At 48.0% G+C, this 15,869-nt stretch overlaps 1 protein-coding gene across 1 annotated transcript in view; it reads right to left on the bottom strand.

Moving 5' to 3' along the window:
• Positions 1-15,869, bottom strand: part of ELP3 (elongator acetyltransferase complex subunit 3) — a 167,097-nt gene that overhangs the window by 121,540 nt on the left and 29,688 nt on the right. Inside the window, exons 5-7 of the mRNA XM_069728398.1 lie at positions 15,265-15,328; positions 14,962-15,030; positions 10,835-10,989 (exon numbers count right to left, since the gene is read on the bottom strand). Coding sequence (XP_069584499.1) covers positions 10,835-10,989; positions 14,962-15,030; positions 15,265-15,328 — 288 coding nt within the window. The remainder of the gene's footprint in view (positions 1-10,834; positions 10,990-14,961; positions 15,031-15,264; positions 15,329-15,869) is intronic.

The following is a 15,869-nucleotide window of genomic DNA, read 5'->3' as shown; positions in this document are numbered from 1 at the left end:
GAGTGTGTAGTTCAGCGTTTGCAAGGAGCATAATTTCAAGAGCGACCTTTCCCTTGTGCAGTATTAGTGCTGCACATGGTGGCTCTTTCAGTAACAAACGCCTAGGGGGGGGGGGACAGGTCCCCTTACATTTTAGTTGTGCCAGCGTGGCGGTCGCATGACACGTTGCCGGATACACAGCTGGGGATCAGCTGACGTTACTGAACCCCAATAACAGAGGAGCGACTGTTGACTGTGCACACAGCACTTCCAGGCACCAACTGGCGGTGTTAGAGCCCAGGGACAGCAGGAGGAGCAGATTGGAGGTATTGCCGCACACACAGCTGGGGATCAGCTGACGTTACTGAACCCCAATAACAGAGGAGCGACTGTTGACTGTGCACACAGCACTTCCAGGCACCAACTGGCGGTGTTAGAGCCCAGGGACAGCAGGAGGAGCAGATTGGAGGTATTGCCGCACACACAGCTGGGGATCAGCTGACGTTACTGAACCCCAATAACAGAGGAGCGACTGTTGACTGTGCACACAGCACTTCCAGGCACCAACTGGCGGTGTTAGAGCCCAGGGACAGCAGGAGGAGCAGAGGAACAGAGTGTAGGCCGAAGCCTGATTGGAGCAAGTTGAAAGGAAACCTTTAACCCCCCCCCCCCCCAAGACGTTTGTAGCTGAAAGAGCCATGTTGTGCAGCACTAAGGATGCAAAAGGAAAAGGTTGCTCTTTTAATTATGCTCCTTGCAAACACCGAAGTAAACACTAAAAATGTGTCCCTTTATACCGTTAAACCGTTCCGGAGGTGCGAATTTCCTTCGTAATGGGACACAGCACAGCTGTCATTCCTATCCCCTTGATGCCGTGCGCTGCCTCCTCAGCGTTGTTTTAAGCTGTCACGGAGCCTGCGCTGTTCTGTTAGCCCTTGGCCATGCCCAATTAGCGCTGCCTATCTTCTGACATAATTTGGTGTCAGGCTGTCAGTGCCTGTGCGTCCACGCTGCTCCAGATCCCACCTCGCAGTCTCATCTAACGTAATCCCACTGCGGGCCTTGGAACCATGGGCATGCACAGTGCATAACCTCGACTCTCACTCCCCTCCTTCCCTCTTCTTCAGACTGTGCGGTGTCACGGCCGTGGCATGCTAGGGATCAGCTGACGGCGCACAGTCTAAAGAAGGCGGAGGGAAATGAGCGAGAGCCCGAGGGGAAGATATGCACTGCGCATGCCCATGGATCCCAGGCCCGCAGTGTGACTCAATCAGAAGACACTGCGAGGCGGGATCTCGGGCACCGCGGCCGCACAGGCGCAGCCAGCCTGACACCAAATTATGTCAGAAGACAGGCAGCGCAAATAGGGCATGCCCAAGGGATAACAGAACAGCGCAGGCTCCGTGACAGCTTAAAACAACGCTGAGGAGGCAGCGCATGGCACCAAGGGGGTAGGAATGACGGCTGTGCTGCGTCACATTACGAAGGAAAGTCCCAGCTCCGGGACGGTATAACGGTATCAGTGAACACATTTTATAAGTGTTAAGTTCTGCGTGTGCAAAGAGCTAAAAAAAAGAGCTACCTTTTCCTTGCGCAGCATTACTGCTGCACAAGATGGCTCTTTCAGTAACAAACGACGGGGGGGGGGGGGGGGGGACAGGTTCCCTTACATTTAGGTTGTTGTGCCAGCGTGGCGGTCGCAGGACACATTGCCGGCTACACAGCTGGGGATCAGCTGACGTTACTGAAACCCAATAACACTGGGTCGTATGTTTTTACTGTGCAGCCTGCACTTCTGAGCCGCAACTGGCGGTGTTGGAGCCCAGGAATAGCAGTTCAGGTGGTAGAAAGATGAACACAGCAGGAGACCTGGATGACACCCAATTACTTAATCAGGCAGAGGAGTGGCAAATTCCTGCGAGATCCAGGCCTGGTTCATTTTCAGGAAAGTAAGCCGGTCAACGTTATCGGAGGATAGTCGCATGCGACGGTCTGTTAGTACACCACCTGCGGCACTAAAGACACGTTCCGATAAGACACTAGCCGCAGGGCAAGCCAGCACCTCCAATGCATACTGGCTTAGCTCTGGCCATGTATCCAGCTTAGAGACCCAAAACTTGAACGGGGAAGAGCCGTCTGGGAGTACAGTAAGAGGGCAAGCCATGTAGTCTGTCACCATCTGACGGAACCGTTGCCTCCTGCTGACTGGAGCCGCCGGTGATGGTGTAGACATTTGGGGCGGGCACACAAAAGTGTGCCAGAGTTGTGCCATACTGGGCTTGCCTTGGGCAGAGGCACTGCTTCTGCTCCCTCTTTGGGCAGAGCCTCCCCCACTGCCTCGACGCACTGAGCTGCTTTGTAAAGCACTAGCAGCACTCCTCTCAGTTGGACAGGAGAAGATGATGGAATTCACCAGTGTGTCGTGGTACTCCCGCAATTTACGCTCCCGGGTCAACGCAGGGATGAGGTTTTGGACGTTGTCCCGGTAGCGAGGATCGAGGAGGGTGAACACCCAATAATCAGGCATGTTGAGAATGTGGTCGATGCGGCGGTCGTTTCTCAGGCACTGCAGCATGAAATCCACCATGTGCTGCAGAGTGCCAACCGGCCCAGAAACGCTGTCCCCTGCTTGAGACATGATCTCTGCCCGCTCGTCATCACCCCACCCTCGCTGTACACACTGACCACTGGACAATTGTGTCGCTCCCTCCTCTGGACGGAGCTCTTCCTCCTCCATTGACTCCTCCTCATCCTCCTCACAAATTGGCCCCTGCGTACCCCTTTGTGAGGAACCACATGGCGCTGACTCTCCAGAAGCTGATGGAAAAGGTGACTCCTCATCCTCCACCTCTTCCACCACATCATCCCTTAACCCTTGCAAAGTTTGCTGAAGCAGGCAGATAAGGGGGACAGTCATGCTGACTAGTGCATCATCTGCACTTGCCATCCGCGTGGAATAATCAAAAGGACGCAAAACCTGGCAGACGTCCTTCATAGTGGCCCACTCTGTGGTTGTGAAGTCTGATCGGCGCTGACTGCGACTTCTTTGCGCCTGATGCAGCTGGTACTCCATAACTGCTTGCTGCTGCTCACACAACCGCTCCAACATATGTAACGTGGAATTCCACCGGGTAGGTAGGTCACATATGATGCGGTGTTCCGGAAGGCGGAATCGGCGCTGCAGAGCAGCAATGCGGGATCTGGCCAAGCTGGAACGCTGCAAGTGAGCACACTCTAGGCGGACCTTGTGCAGCAGGGCATCAAGATCCGGATAGTCCCTCAGAAAACTCTGCACAACCAAATTGAGCACATGTGCCAGACATGGGATGTGAGTGAGGTTGCCAAGGGCCAAAGCTGCCACCAGATTTCGGCCATTGTCACACACTACCATGCCTGGCTGGAGATTCGCTGGCAGTAACCACACATCGCTCTCCTGCTTTATGGCATTCCAGAGCTCCTGCGCTGTGTGGCTTCGATGCCCCAATGAAACTAGTTTCAAGACGGCCTGCTGACGTTTGGCCACGGCTGTGCTCATGTCGGTCATAGGTAAACGTTCACGGGTCCATGTGGGGGTGGACTGTGACGGATCCTGCAGAGAGGAATCAGATGAACTGGTGTAAGAGGAGGAGTCGATGCGTACAGACTGGATTCCTGCAATCCTTGGAGTGGGCAGGACACGTCCTGCGCCACTCGCACGATCTGTACCTGGCTCAACAACATTAACCCAATGGGCAGTGAGGGAAACATATCGCCCCTGTCCATGCTGACTGGTCCACGCATCGGTGGTGAGGTGGACCTTGCTACTGACGGCGTTCAGTAGCGCATGTTTTATGTTTGCCTCAACATGCCTGTGCAGGGCAGGGACAGCCTGCCTGCTGAAGTAAAAGCGGCTGGGCACCTTGTACTGTGGGACTGCCAATGCCATCAAGTCACGGAAGCTGTCAGTCTCCACCAGCCTGAACGAGAGCATTTCCAGGGACAACAGTTTGGCAATGCCTGCATTCAGAGCCTGTGCTCGGGGGTGGTTGGCCGAGAATGCCCGCCTTTTCTCCCATGCCTGTACTACCGATGGCTGTAGAGTAGACTGGGAGTGTGAGGATGACTGGGAAGGTGGTGCTGTGGGTGGAATTACACAAGGTCTCTGGGAGGAAGCCAAACCAGCTGTGCGTGAGCTGGAGGAAGAGGCAACACGAGCTGAAGAGGTGGTAGCTGCCGCTGTTGGTTGGCCTACATCTTCAGTGTGTTTCTGTAACTCCACCGCGTGCCTGGTCCGCACATGTTTCCACATATTTGTGGTATTGAGGTTGCTGACATTTTTCCCTCTTTTTACTTTATGATGACACAGCTTGCATTTGACAAAACAAATGTCATCTGCAACTGTGTCAAAAAAGGACCAGGCACTGCAAGTCTTGGGAGCGCCCTTTTTGGCTTTGGAAAGAGACAGGCTCCTAACGGGTGCCAAAGTGGAGGCTACAGGCTCCGCAGTCTTCCCCCTCCCTCTCCCTCTTTGGCCCGTAAGAGGAAGCTCTTCCTCTGAGCTGCTCCCACCACCTTCCTGTTCCTCACGCCACGATGGGTCAAGGACCTCATCATCTCCACTACCCTCTGCCACCAACTGCTCCTCCTGGGTAGTCTCAGCAGCACAGTACGCACGAGAAAGCGGCACCTGAGTTTCATCATCAGATGCGTACTGCGCTGTGGTCACCGGAGGCACTGGCCCACCTGCCTCTTCAGAGTCAGAGAGAAAAAGGTGTTGGGCATCACTGCACACTGCCTCTTCTTCCATTTCTCCAATGCTGCTTGGCTGGCCCCCTGTTTCCAAGCCAAGAGATTCAGAGAACAGAAGTAGAGACGGCTCCTGTCCTGGGCTCTCTGACTGCCTGGCCAATTTGGCAGGTGGTGAAGAGACAGATGGCTGCTCTCCAGTGCTCTGTGCCTGAGAGGATGTGGCACTAACTGAAGTCGATGCCGAGGCGTTAGCTGCCATCCACCCGACAACGGCTTCAATTTGGTCTTCACGCAGCAGCGGTGCACGGCGCTCTCCGACAAAGCTGCGCATGAAGGACTGTTCCCTGCTGAAACTGAGTGACGACGAGTCACCGGCGCCCGCAGCAGGCACAGAATCACCACGTCCTCTCCCTGCTCCTCTCCCTGCTCCGCGCCCACGCCCACGTGCCTTACTCCCTGCCCTCTTCATCTTGGTTGACAGATAAAGATAAGCAGAAAAGTACTAAGGCCTTAGTGTGCTTATTCCTGTAATGCTCCTCCTAACAGGTGTAAGAAACACTAATGTTGTAAATTGTGGACTAAACTTTATTATTTTTCAAATGTGGCCTACACAAGTGTAAGTTGTGTTTGGTGAACTTAACCTTTTTTTTGGTGCAGATCGGGCTACAGAGCTAGTTTAAATCACACGGAGACCGTGCAGACAGCCGTAAACGGCGCTGCAAGGCCAAGAAACCCTCCTCTAGGTTATCCTATATAGTGTTTTTCCACTATTTAGCTGGATACAAGTGGAAAGACACTAATAGGAATTTTTTTTTTCAAATTTTAAACTGGCTGCACTATTTGAAAAAAAGGAAATTGTTTTTCAAGGTATGAGGCAGTAACGCACCCTGAGCTGAATCCAACCGGCTATGGCTGCACACAGACTACAGGGCGAGCTGCGCTCACACAGAGACCGTGCAGACAGCCGTAAACGGCGCTGCAAGGCCCCAAAAAAACCCTCTAGGTTATCCTATGTAGTGTTTTTCCACAATTGAGCTGGAGACTGGTGGAAAGACACTAATAGGAATTTTTTTTTTTTCAAATTTTAAACAGGCTGCACTATTTGAAAAAAAGGAAAATTTTTCTCAAGGTATGAGCCAGTAACGAACCCTGAGCTGAATCCAACCGGCTATGGCTGCACACAGACTACAGGGCGAGCTGGGCTCACACGGAGACCGTGCAGACAGCCGTAAACGGCGCTGCAAGGCCAAAAAACCCTCCTCTAGGTTATCCTATATAGTGTTTTTCCACTATTTAGCTGGATACGAGTGGAAAGACACTAATAGGAATTTTTTTTTTCAAATTTTAAACAGGCTGCACTATTTGAAAAAAAGGAAAATTTTTCTCAAGGTATGAGCCAGTAACGAACCCTGAGCTGAATCCAACCGGCTATGGCTGCACACAGACTACAGGGCGAGCTGGGCTCACACGGAGACCGTGCAGACAGCCGTAAACGGCGCTGCAAGGCCCAAAAACCCCCCTCTAGGTTATCCTATGTAGTGTTTTTCCACAATAGAGCTGGAGACTGGTGGAAAAACACTAATAGGAAATTTGAGAAAAAATGTGCAGCAGGCTGCACTAAGAGCAAAAAAGAACAACTGTGTGAGGCAGTGTGAACCCCCCCTGAGCTGAATACAACCGGGTATATGGCTGCACACAGACTACAGAGTGAGCTGCACACACACACACACACAGAGACCTTGCAGAACGCTGTTAAAACAGCGCTGCAAGGCAAGAGCAAGGTGAACAGTGAAGAACACACAGCGTTTTGCTAAATTAGCCTTTGGAAAGGAAAATAAAGCAATTAGCAAGCTCAACTGGCCCTCAGTTAGAACACAGCGTCCTGTCCCTAACTGAAATCACAGCAGAGTGAGCGCAAAATGGCGGCAGCGCTTTTTTATAGTGCAGAGTGACATCATTTCAGCAGCCAATCCAAGCCTTGCCAGTACTTACATGCCCACCATGCTAAACAGGATGTGCCCACACTTTCATTCATTCCTCATTGGCTGCTGCGTTCAATTTGAATTCTGGGAACTTCCGATTCCGGTATCCGATACGCGGGAAGTATCGGAATTCAGTATCGGAATTCCGATACCGCAAATATCGGCCGATACCCGATACTTGCGGTATCGGAATGCTCAACACTAGAGACAGAACATTAATAATTTATCTCTTCTTTCCACCGATCCAAAGCGATTTAATAGTGGGCAGCATGTGACGGCTGCAATCAGTCAGTGGCCACTTCCCATATATTACTGGCATCACCACTAGTGGCTCACTCTCGCGCCATGATGGCACCAGTACGGCACTTGTCCACCTGCGGTAATAAATATGGCCGATGATGGTGGTAGGAATGGGATGCAGAGTTCAATTCATCCGGCAGAGATGGCAAAAAAATCTCATATCCAAGATTCAGTCAGATGAAAGTCCTTGAGCATAACCCCAGCAGCTATGTAGAAGACCACCTCAAACACTTGCAGAAGCCAACGTTAGCATAGCAAGTTCGGGTGACAGAAGACCATGGAATCCCAGATATCAAGTTCTCAGCAGATGGAATGGTTTACATATTGTCATCATTGTCAAGGCCACTTCCATCCATGTGTCATAGTAGCTAGAAACATGCCTTCGTGGTATCATCATTACTGTAGCGGCTTGTCTTCTAGAGCTGTTTTGGGTTGCACTTCACCATTGTTCCTCCACGATGAGGTCAATTTTCTTCAGCGTCCTGGTCACAACTTTTTGTGTTTTTGGTGCAATGGACTTGGGGATCATGGTCTTTATTTTTCTTCCTGGTGGAGCACCTTCATCTTCTGGATGAAAAGCAGATACGGTAATCATCTTTTTCCAGTCCCTGCTTTCAGAAAACCCTTCAATGTGGTTCCTCAACAGGAATGCTTCCACCATGAGGTCAATCTTCTTCAGAATCCTGATCATAACTCTTTCTGTGTTCAATGCATTGGACTTGGGGTTTGGGGCGTTTTTCTTCGTAGTGGAGCATTTTCATCTTCTGGATGAAAAGCAGATCATCATCTTTTTCCAGTCCCTGCTTTCAGAAAACCCTTCAATGTGGTTCCTCAACAGGAATTCGTCCACCATGAGGTCAATCTTCTTCAGAATCCTTATCATAACTCTTTCTGTGTTCAATGCATTGGACTTGGGGTTTGGGGCGTTTTTCTTCGTAGTGGAGCATTTTCATCTTCTGGATGAAAAGCAGATCATCATCTTCTACCAGCCCCTTCTTTCCGAAAACCCATTGGTGTGGTTCCTCAACAGGAACACAGTGTGGGGTCAGACAAAGAATACGGTTTTCTGCTCCTGTCCAAACTGTCCGTTCTAAAATGATTATCAGCTTGCAGTCAGATAAAAGGGATGGATTTCTCCAAAGGCTTGAAGGTGTCGCCGGTTGATGAGCTTGTGACGTCTCGGCTCAAAACGCGACGTTTTAGTAATATTGGCAGAACTACCCTGCTCGCTCCATTTGCTCATGTGGCGGTGGCAACATCTGACAACATGGAAGGTCATTCTGATCATGCTCTTCGCAAATTTAGAGGCAAGTGACAAAACTTCTGACCATGGAGGTGCCCTTGATGGGAAGCGGTGAGACTTTCATATCTTGCCATCTTCCATGCTGCCACAATGTCTAGCTCAGAGCACATGGCGCCATTTTTATTCTATGTCTTAATTGCAAATGGGTTACATCTCCATCAATGCCTATTTATTCGGCACGTTCACTTTTAGAAACTACTCCCACCTTAGAATTTCTACCACCCCGAAGAAATGATTATTGATAGAAACCTTTCTAAAAGTTACACGTTTCACTCATCTCAACTAAAGAATAAAAGAATCTATACAATGACCCGAGATCGGAAACAAACTCAAAGTCCTGAGCAATTCATGCAAAAATCAATTAAAAAAAAAAATCTATATAACCAAAGAGGAAGTACCTATAACAGCCTGACATCAAATATAGGAAGTGTTTGGTTGTAGAACCTGGGGAGTAACCAACCAATCCCAATAAATAATGATTTATCTCACATCCTCTCCCCTCCCTGCACAATGACCTCTGTACAGGTAACAGGGCATGCCTACAACCCATCTATAGGAGTCAATGAATGTAACTCATCACCGCCTGCACGCCATTCTTCTGCGCTAAATATCTAATAAGTTACTGTGTGCAAAAATTTAGCAACTTTTCATTCAGTGCACAAGGGAAGATAACTGCTTTTTCTAAGTGCACTGACCCGCCCCAAGTGCACTTCCAGCCTTATTTGCATATGGCTTTAATGCTACATTTTTCATTACAGGCACATCAGATCTATGCAAGTAAGGTATCATTTATATTGAGGGACAAGCGCCCGTACATACCATACCAACCATACCACTTCTATTTGTCACAACTTGCTGACAGGTTCCTTCCATTGAATCCGGCACATGAACTGAAGACACTGTGGGGAGGGGGAACGGAACCTGTTCCTCAGCTTTGCACTTTACAAGGGATTGTCCACTAATTTAAAGGGGTTTTCCGAGATTAATTTATTTTTTTACTATGGGCCTAAGAACAGAAGGGCAGGTATTTTCTACCTACCTGTCTGTTTTATCCGGCACAGACTAAGAGCAATCACAGACCGCTCCTGCCGCTGATTTTCTTCCTCTTCCAGGCTGCTCTGTTAACAGAGCGTTGCTGTTGTCGTCATGCTGATTGACAGCTGACTTCCCATAGCTAGGCAGTGAGGAGCTGGCTGTCAATCAGCATGACATCAGCAAACACACCTCGTCAAAAGATCGGAAGAGAAGTTGCTGCTCTGTCGACGTGATGTAAAAATGCAGAAAAATGTGGGTCTTTTCTCTGTTCTGTGCTTCCGGACGGATTAATGTGCTATAGTTCAATTTAGAAATCGATGCAAACTATGGGGCAAGTCTCCGCTGGAGTACATCTTTTCTTCTATATGGGCAGACGTGTGTGCACAAGAAGACATTCGCAGGCGGATCCCAACTTGTAACCCGCCTGGAAAAGCGCTAAATAAACTCGAAAAAAGAATGATCGCATGCGCTGCGAGGTTGAAATGACTCGCTGTTCATATGTTCAACTTCACGTTTCCAAAGAAATGGCGAGAAAGATATTGCAAAAAAAAAATCACCAAAAGCGTCTCATCTCGCTAGACTCGCTCTAGTAATCTTTTGCGCCACTCTGCCACTTTACAAAAGGTAACTTCCAGACGTCATTTGTCTCCTACCATTCCACTATGCCAAGGTGCTCTGGTGGTGGCCCTGTTAACACAACACTGCACCCTTCTGGCTTGTCCAAAATGGGCAGAGGGCGGGTTAGGGCTGCTGTAACGGAGAGGAAGTAAAACGACAATTTTCTGATACCTTCCGTGAATTACAGAGAAAAGCTGGAACGACGGAGAGGAACACGGGGGCATTACAGAAGAAGGGCACGGGAGCGGCACAGAAGAATGGCACGGGAGCGGCACAGAAGAAGGGCACGGGAGCGGCACAGAAGAAGGGCACAGGAGCGGCACAGAAGAAGGGCACAGGAGCGGCACAGAAGAAGGACGCTGGAGGGGCACAGAAAAAAAGGACATAGGAGCGGCACAGAAAAAAAGGACACGGGAGCGGCACAGAAAAAAGGACACGGGAGCGGCACAGAAAAAAAGACACGGGAGCGGCACAGAAAAAAAAGGACATGGGAGGGGTACAGAAAAAGGACACGGGAGGGGCACAGAAAAAGGACACGGGAGGGGCACAGAAAAAGGACACGGGAGGGGCACAGAAAAAAGGACACGGCAGCGGCACAGAAAAAAAGGACACGGGAGGGGCACAGAAAAAAGGACACGGGGCGGCACAGAAGAAGAAGAACAACACCGGAGCAGCACAGAAGAACAACACCGGAGCGAGTGCCTTCAACACTAAACATTTTTAAAACTGGCACAAGTTTTCGCTAATGAGTCTTAACCTAAAGCAGAGAGTCACGATCTCGCATGGCGAGCGAATCCGTGCGTACGGTTTTATCGTTCCCCCCCAAAATTATATACAAAATGTTGCAGGAAAAGCAAATGATAAAGATGCCGGCCATTCTGCCTCGTACCGTACTGCCTCGGCCACGCTGTTGGAGGTGTGCCCGGACAGGGCGTCGTGCAGGTTGCGGATGAAGTAATCTCGATACTCTTCTGGAAGGGCCATGAATGTGCCCCCCATGACGATGAACTCCACCTTGTCCACGCTGTGCCCGAGCTGCTTGAGCTGTAATGTAGAAAACACCACGGCGGTAATTAATTAATGAGCGGAGTTTCGCCATTCAGGTCATTAGTAGCCGACACAATTATCCCCCGGGAGGAAAAATAAAAACCATTTCATACATATTTGCTCCGCGACGAGCGACAGCTGCAGAGAAGGAAATGATGTGAAATTACGAGACCCCACGACAAGACTTCTTAGATTACGATCATATTACACAGTAATTATTCCCTTCTCCGGGCAAACAAAGGTCTGGAAAAAATAAGATCAATTACTAATCAAAAAAAGCCAAAAGATGGATTTGTCCAAAAATGACGGTGTGTTTCCGGCCTTCCTAAACTTTCTTCATCTGACACCATGGCCTGTCACTGAAGTCCTGGACCATCAAGTGTAAACCCCCCTATCTTACACTAGACCACCAGATATAAAACTACCTATCTTACACTAGACCACCAGGTATAAAACTACCTATATGACACTAGACCACCAGGTATAAAACTACCTATATGACACTAGACCTCCAGATATAAAACTACCTATCTTACACTAGAGCACCAGATATAAAACTACCTATATGACACTAGACCACCAGGTATAAAACTACCTATCTTACACTAGAGCACCAGGTATAAAACTACCTATATGACACTAGACCTCCAGATATAAAACTACCTATATGACACTAGACCACCAGGTATAAAACTACCTATCTTACACTAGAGCACCAGGTATAAAACTACCTATATGACACTAGACCTCCAGATATAAAACTACCTATATGACACTAGACCACCAGGTATAAAACTACCTATCTGAGACAAGACCAGCAGGTATAAGACTACCTATTTTACACTAGACCACCAGGTATAAGACTACCTATCTTACACTAGACCACCAGGTATAAAACTACCTATTTTACAGTATTTAGCCATCTTGCTAAAGGAAAAAAAATGCCTTCTCCAAGATGGCGGCGACAACACCTGCGCAGTAGCATCTATCGGATCGCTGATAGATGATACTGCGCAGGCGCCGCCATCTTGCTAAAGAAAAAAAAACTATCACTAAAATGGCGCCAGCCGGGCCTGCACAGTAGCATCTATTGGCAATCGGTCACTGAGGGATCAGTTACAGTGGGGGAAAAAAGTATTTAGTCAGCCACCAATTGTGCAAGTTCTCCCACTTATGAAGATGAGAGCGGCCTGTAATTGACATCATAGGTGACCACAACTATGAGAGTCACAATGAGAAAACAAATCCAGAAAATCCCCGCGTCTGATTTGGGAAGATTTATTTTGCAAACTGTGGTGGAAAATAAGTATTTGGTCATTAAGAAAAGTTCATCTGAATATTTTGCTATCTATCCTTTGTTGGCAATGACAGAGGTCAAACGTTTTCTGTAAGTCTTCACAAGGTTGCCACACACTGTTGTTGGTATGTTGGCCCATTCCTCCATGCAGATCTCCTCTAGAGCAGTGATGTTTTGGGCCTGTCGCTGGGCAACACGGACTTTCAACTCCCTCCAAAGGTTTCTATAGGGTTGAGATCTGGAGACTGGCTAGGCCACTCCAGGACCTTGAAATGCTTCTTATGAACCCACTCCTTCGTTGCCCTGGCGGTGTGCTTGGGATCATTATCATGCTGAAAGACCCATCCACATTTCATCTTCAATGCCCTTGCTGATGAAAGGTTTGCACTCAAAATCTCACGATACATGGCCCCATTCATTCTTTCATGTACACGGATCAGTCGTCCTGGCCCCTTTGCAGAGAAACAGCCCCAGAGCATGATGTTGCCACCCTCATGCTTCACAGTAGGTATGGTGTTCTGTGGATGCAACTCAGCATTCTGTCTCCTCCAAACACGATGAGTTTTGTTTCTACCAAACAGTTCTACTTTGGTTTCATCAGACCATGTGACATTCTACCAATACTTTTCTGGATAATCCAAATGCTCTGCAGCAAACTTCTGACGGGCCCGGACGTGTACTGGCATAAGCAGTGGGACACGTCTGGCACTGCAGGATCTGAGTCCATGGTGGCGTAGTGTGTTACTTATGGTAGGCCTTGTTACATTGGTCCCAGCTCTATGCAGGTCATTCACTAGGTCCCCCCGCGTGGTTCTGGGATTTTTGCTCACCGTTCTTGTGATCATTCTGATCCCATGGGATGAGATCTTGCTTGGAGCCCCAGATCGAGGGAGATTATCAGTGGTCTTGTATGTCTTCCATTTTCTTATTATTGCTCCCACAGTTTATTCCATCACACCAAGCTGCCTGCCTATTGCAGATTCAGTTTTCTTAGCCTGATGAAGGGCTACAAATTTGTTTCTGGTGACTTTCGACGGCTCTTTGGTCTTCACCATAGTGGAGTTTGGAGTGTGACTGAGGTTGTGGACAGGAGTCTTTTATACTGAAAACAAGTTTAAACAGGTGCCATTACTACAGGTAATGAGTGGAGGACAGAGGAGCCTCTTAAAGACGAAGTTACAGGTCTGTGAGAGACAGAAATCTTGCATGTTTTTAGGTGACCAAATACTAATTTTCCACCATAATTTGCAAAATAAATCTTCCCAAATCAGACGCGGTGATTTTCTGGATTTGTTTTCTCATTGTGACTCTCATAGTTGTGGTCACCTGTGATGTCAATTACAGGCCGCTCTCATCTTCAGTGGGAGAACTTGCACAATTGGTGGCTGGATAAAGACTTTTTTCCCCACTGTACCTGTCAGCAGTATTCAGTATGAATAGCTAATCAGAACACCACATGAAGTCCCCCCCAACAGGCCGCCCCGGAGCACGAGCATATCATTAACTCAAAACTGAAAACAAGGTATGATTGTAATCAGTATAACGGCGCCGACCTGACACTATCTGTAGGTTACTGAGCACAATCCTGCTGACAGGTTCCCTTTAAAGATGTTCAAGGATAGAGATGACGTTGAGGAACATTTAGAAGATATATAGAAGATGGAACGATAGAAATATGTCAGTGTGATTTTTAATCAGTGCAATGCATGCTCTTTTCTGTACTTGTATTTGTTTAAATAAATAAAAATGGCATGGGGTCCCCCGTAGTTTCCATAACCAGTTGAGAGAAAGCCGACAGCTGATGTTAATATTCTGGGAAGGGGCCAATAGCCATAAAGGTTCCCAGCCTATTAATTTCAGCTCACAGTTGTTTGCGTAGCCTTTACTGAATATTAAAGAGCCGAAGCTAAGCGCCAGAGTTAGCGCATCTGATGGATGCGCCATTTCTGGGGCACCTGAAGGCTAATGTTCTTAGTCTGGGAGGGGGACAAAATCCATGACCCCTTCCCAGCCTATTAATATCAGTTCACAGCTGTTTAGCCTTCGCTGGTTGGTAAATATAGGGAGAACCCCAGGTCATTTTCTTGGGGTCTCGCCTATAATAACCAGTAAAGGTTTAAGCAAACAGATGTTAGTGGATAGTAATAGGCTGAAAACTTTTATTTCTATTGGCCCCTTCCCAGAATAATATCATCATCTCAGAACTGTCGGCTTTCCCTCAGCTGGTTAGGAAAATGAAGGTGGGGACCAAAACAGCATTTTTTTTTAAATTATTTATTTAATACACAATATACAAACACAGAGGGTGCTGACTCCAACTCCCATCAGCGTCTCCTGGTTTCGCTGATCGAAGGGAGACCAGTCGACAATGATGACAGCTGCATTCAGTACCCGGCAGCTGGGAACAGTGATAACTGTACTGATTTTCTCAGGATGTCACCTGTCTGTCATCAGTGAGCAGCACGCATTTTGTCCATGGTGTTCAAAAAAAAAAAAAAAAAGGACATGTCTGAGTTTTGTACATGGAATCACGGTCTGTGGGAAAAACCTGACATGTGCGCACCACCACTGAATACAATGGGTGTGCGTATGTATGTGCATAAAATACAGACACGGACATAAAAAACGGACATGGAAAGGGGGCATAAGAGATTATAAAAGTAAAAATGTACCTGTTCAACTCTATGTCTTGTCTGCAGGAAAGGGTCGTACCGGGCCCGGATAGCACGCATGGAGGTCGGCTGTACAGAGATGGGGACAAGATGAAAAAGGAACAGTAATATCAATAGACGTAACAGCAGCAGTCGGGGCAGGCTCCATACACTGCTCTAACAGGCAGAAGACGAATGTATAACACAGCCGCCATTTGCCCGGTATGAAGAATTGCTGAGTCTGCTCCACACATGGGGAAGCAAAATAGGATGTAATATTACACACACTGCAGGAAGGGGTTAAAAAAAGACCTGGAAGCATACCTCATATCCTGTGTATGACTGTGTGGAGTACTCAAAATCAGAGTCCGGACCTCCTGGGCAATACCTGTAGCAGAAGACATACAGAGCCATGATCAATACTGTATGCAGAATAGTGAGTGCAGCTCTGGAGGATAATACAGGATGTAACTCAGGATCAGTAATGTAATGTATGTACACAGTGACTGCACCAGCAGAATAGTGAGTGCAGCTCTGGGATATAATGCAGGATGTAACTCAGGATCAGTAATGTAATGTATGTACACAGTGACTGCACCAGCAGAATAGTGAGTGCAGCTCTGGGGTATAATACAGGATGTATCTCAGGATCAGTAATGTAATGTATGTACACAGTGACTGCACCAGCAGAATAGTGAGTGCAGCTCTGGGGTATAATACAGGATGTATCTCAGGATCAGTAATGTAATGTATGTACACAGTGACTGCAACAGCAGAATAGTGAGTGCAGCTCTGTGTATAATACAGGATGTAACTCAGGATCAGTAATGTAATGTATGTACACAGTGACTGCACCAGCAGAATAGTGAGTGCAGCTCTGGGGTATAATACAGGATGTAACTCAGGATCAGTAATGTAATGTATGTGCA

Source organism: Ranitomeya imitator, chromosome 5, assembly GCF_032444005.1.
Source record: "Ranitomeya imitator isolate aRanImi1 chromosome 5, aRanImi1.pri, whole genome shotgun sequence".
NCBI classification, from domain to species: Eukaryota; Metazoa; Chordata; class Amphibia; order Anura; family Dendrobatidae; genus Ranitomeya; species Ranitomeya imitator.
The sequence above is the reverse complement of the archived record's forward strand: the minus strand, read 5'-3'. Positions and strand labels throughout refer to the sequence as shown.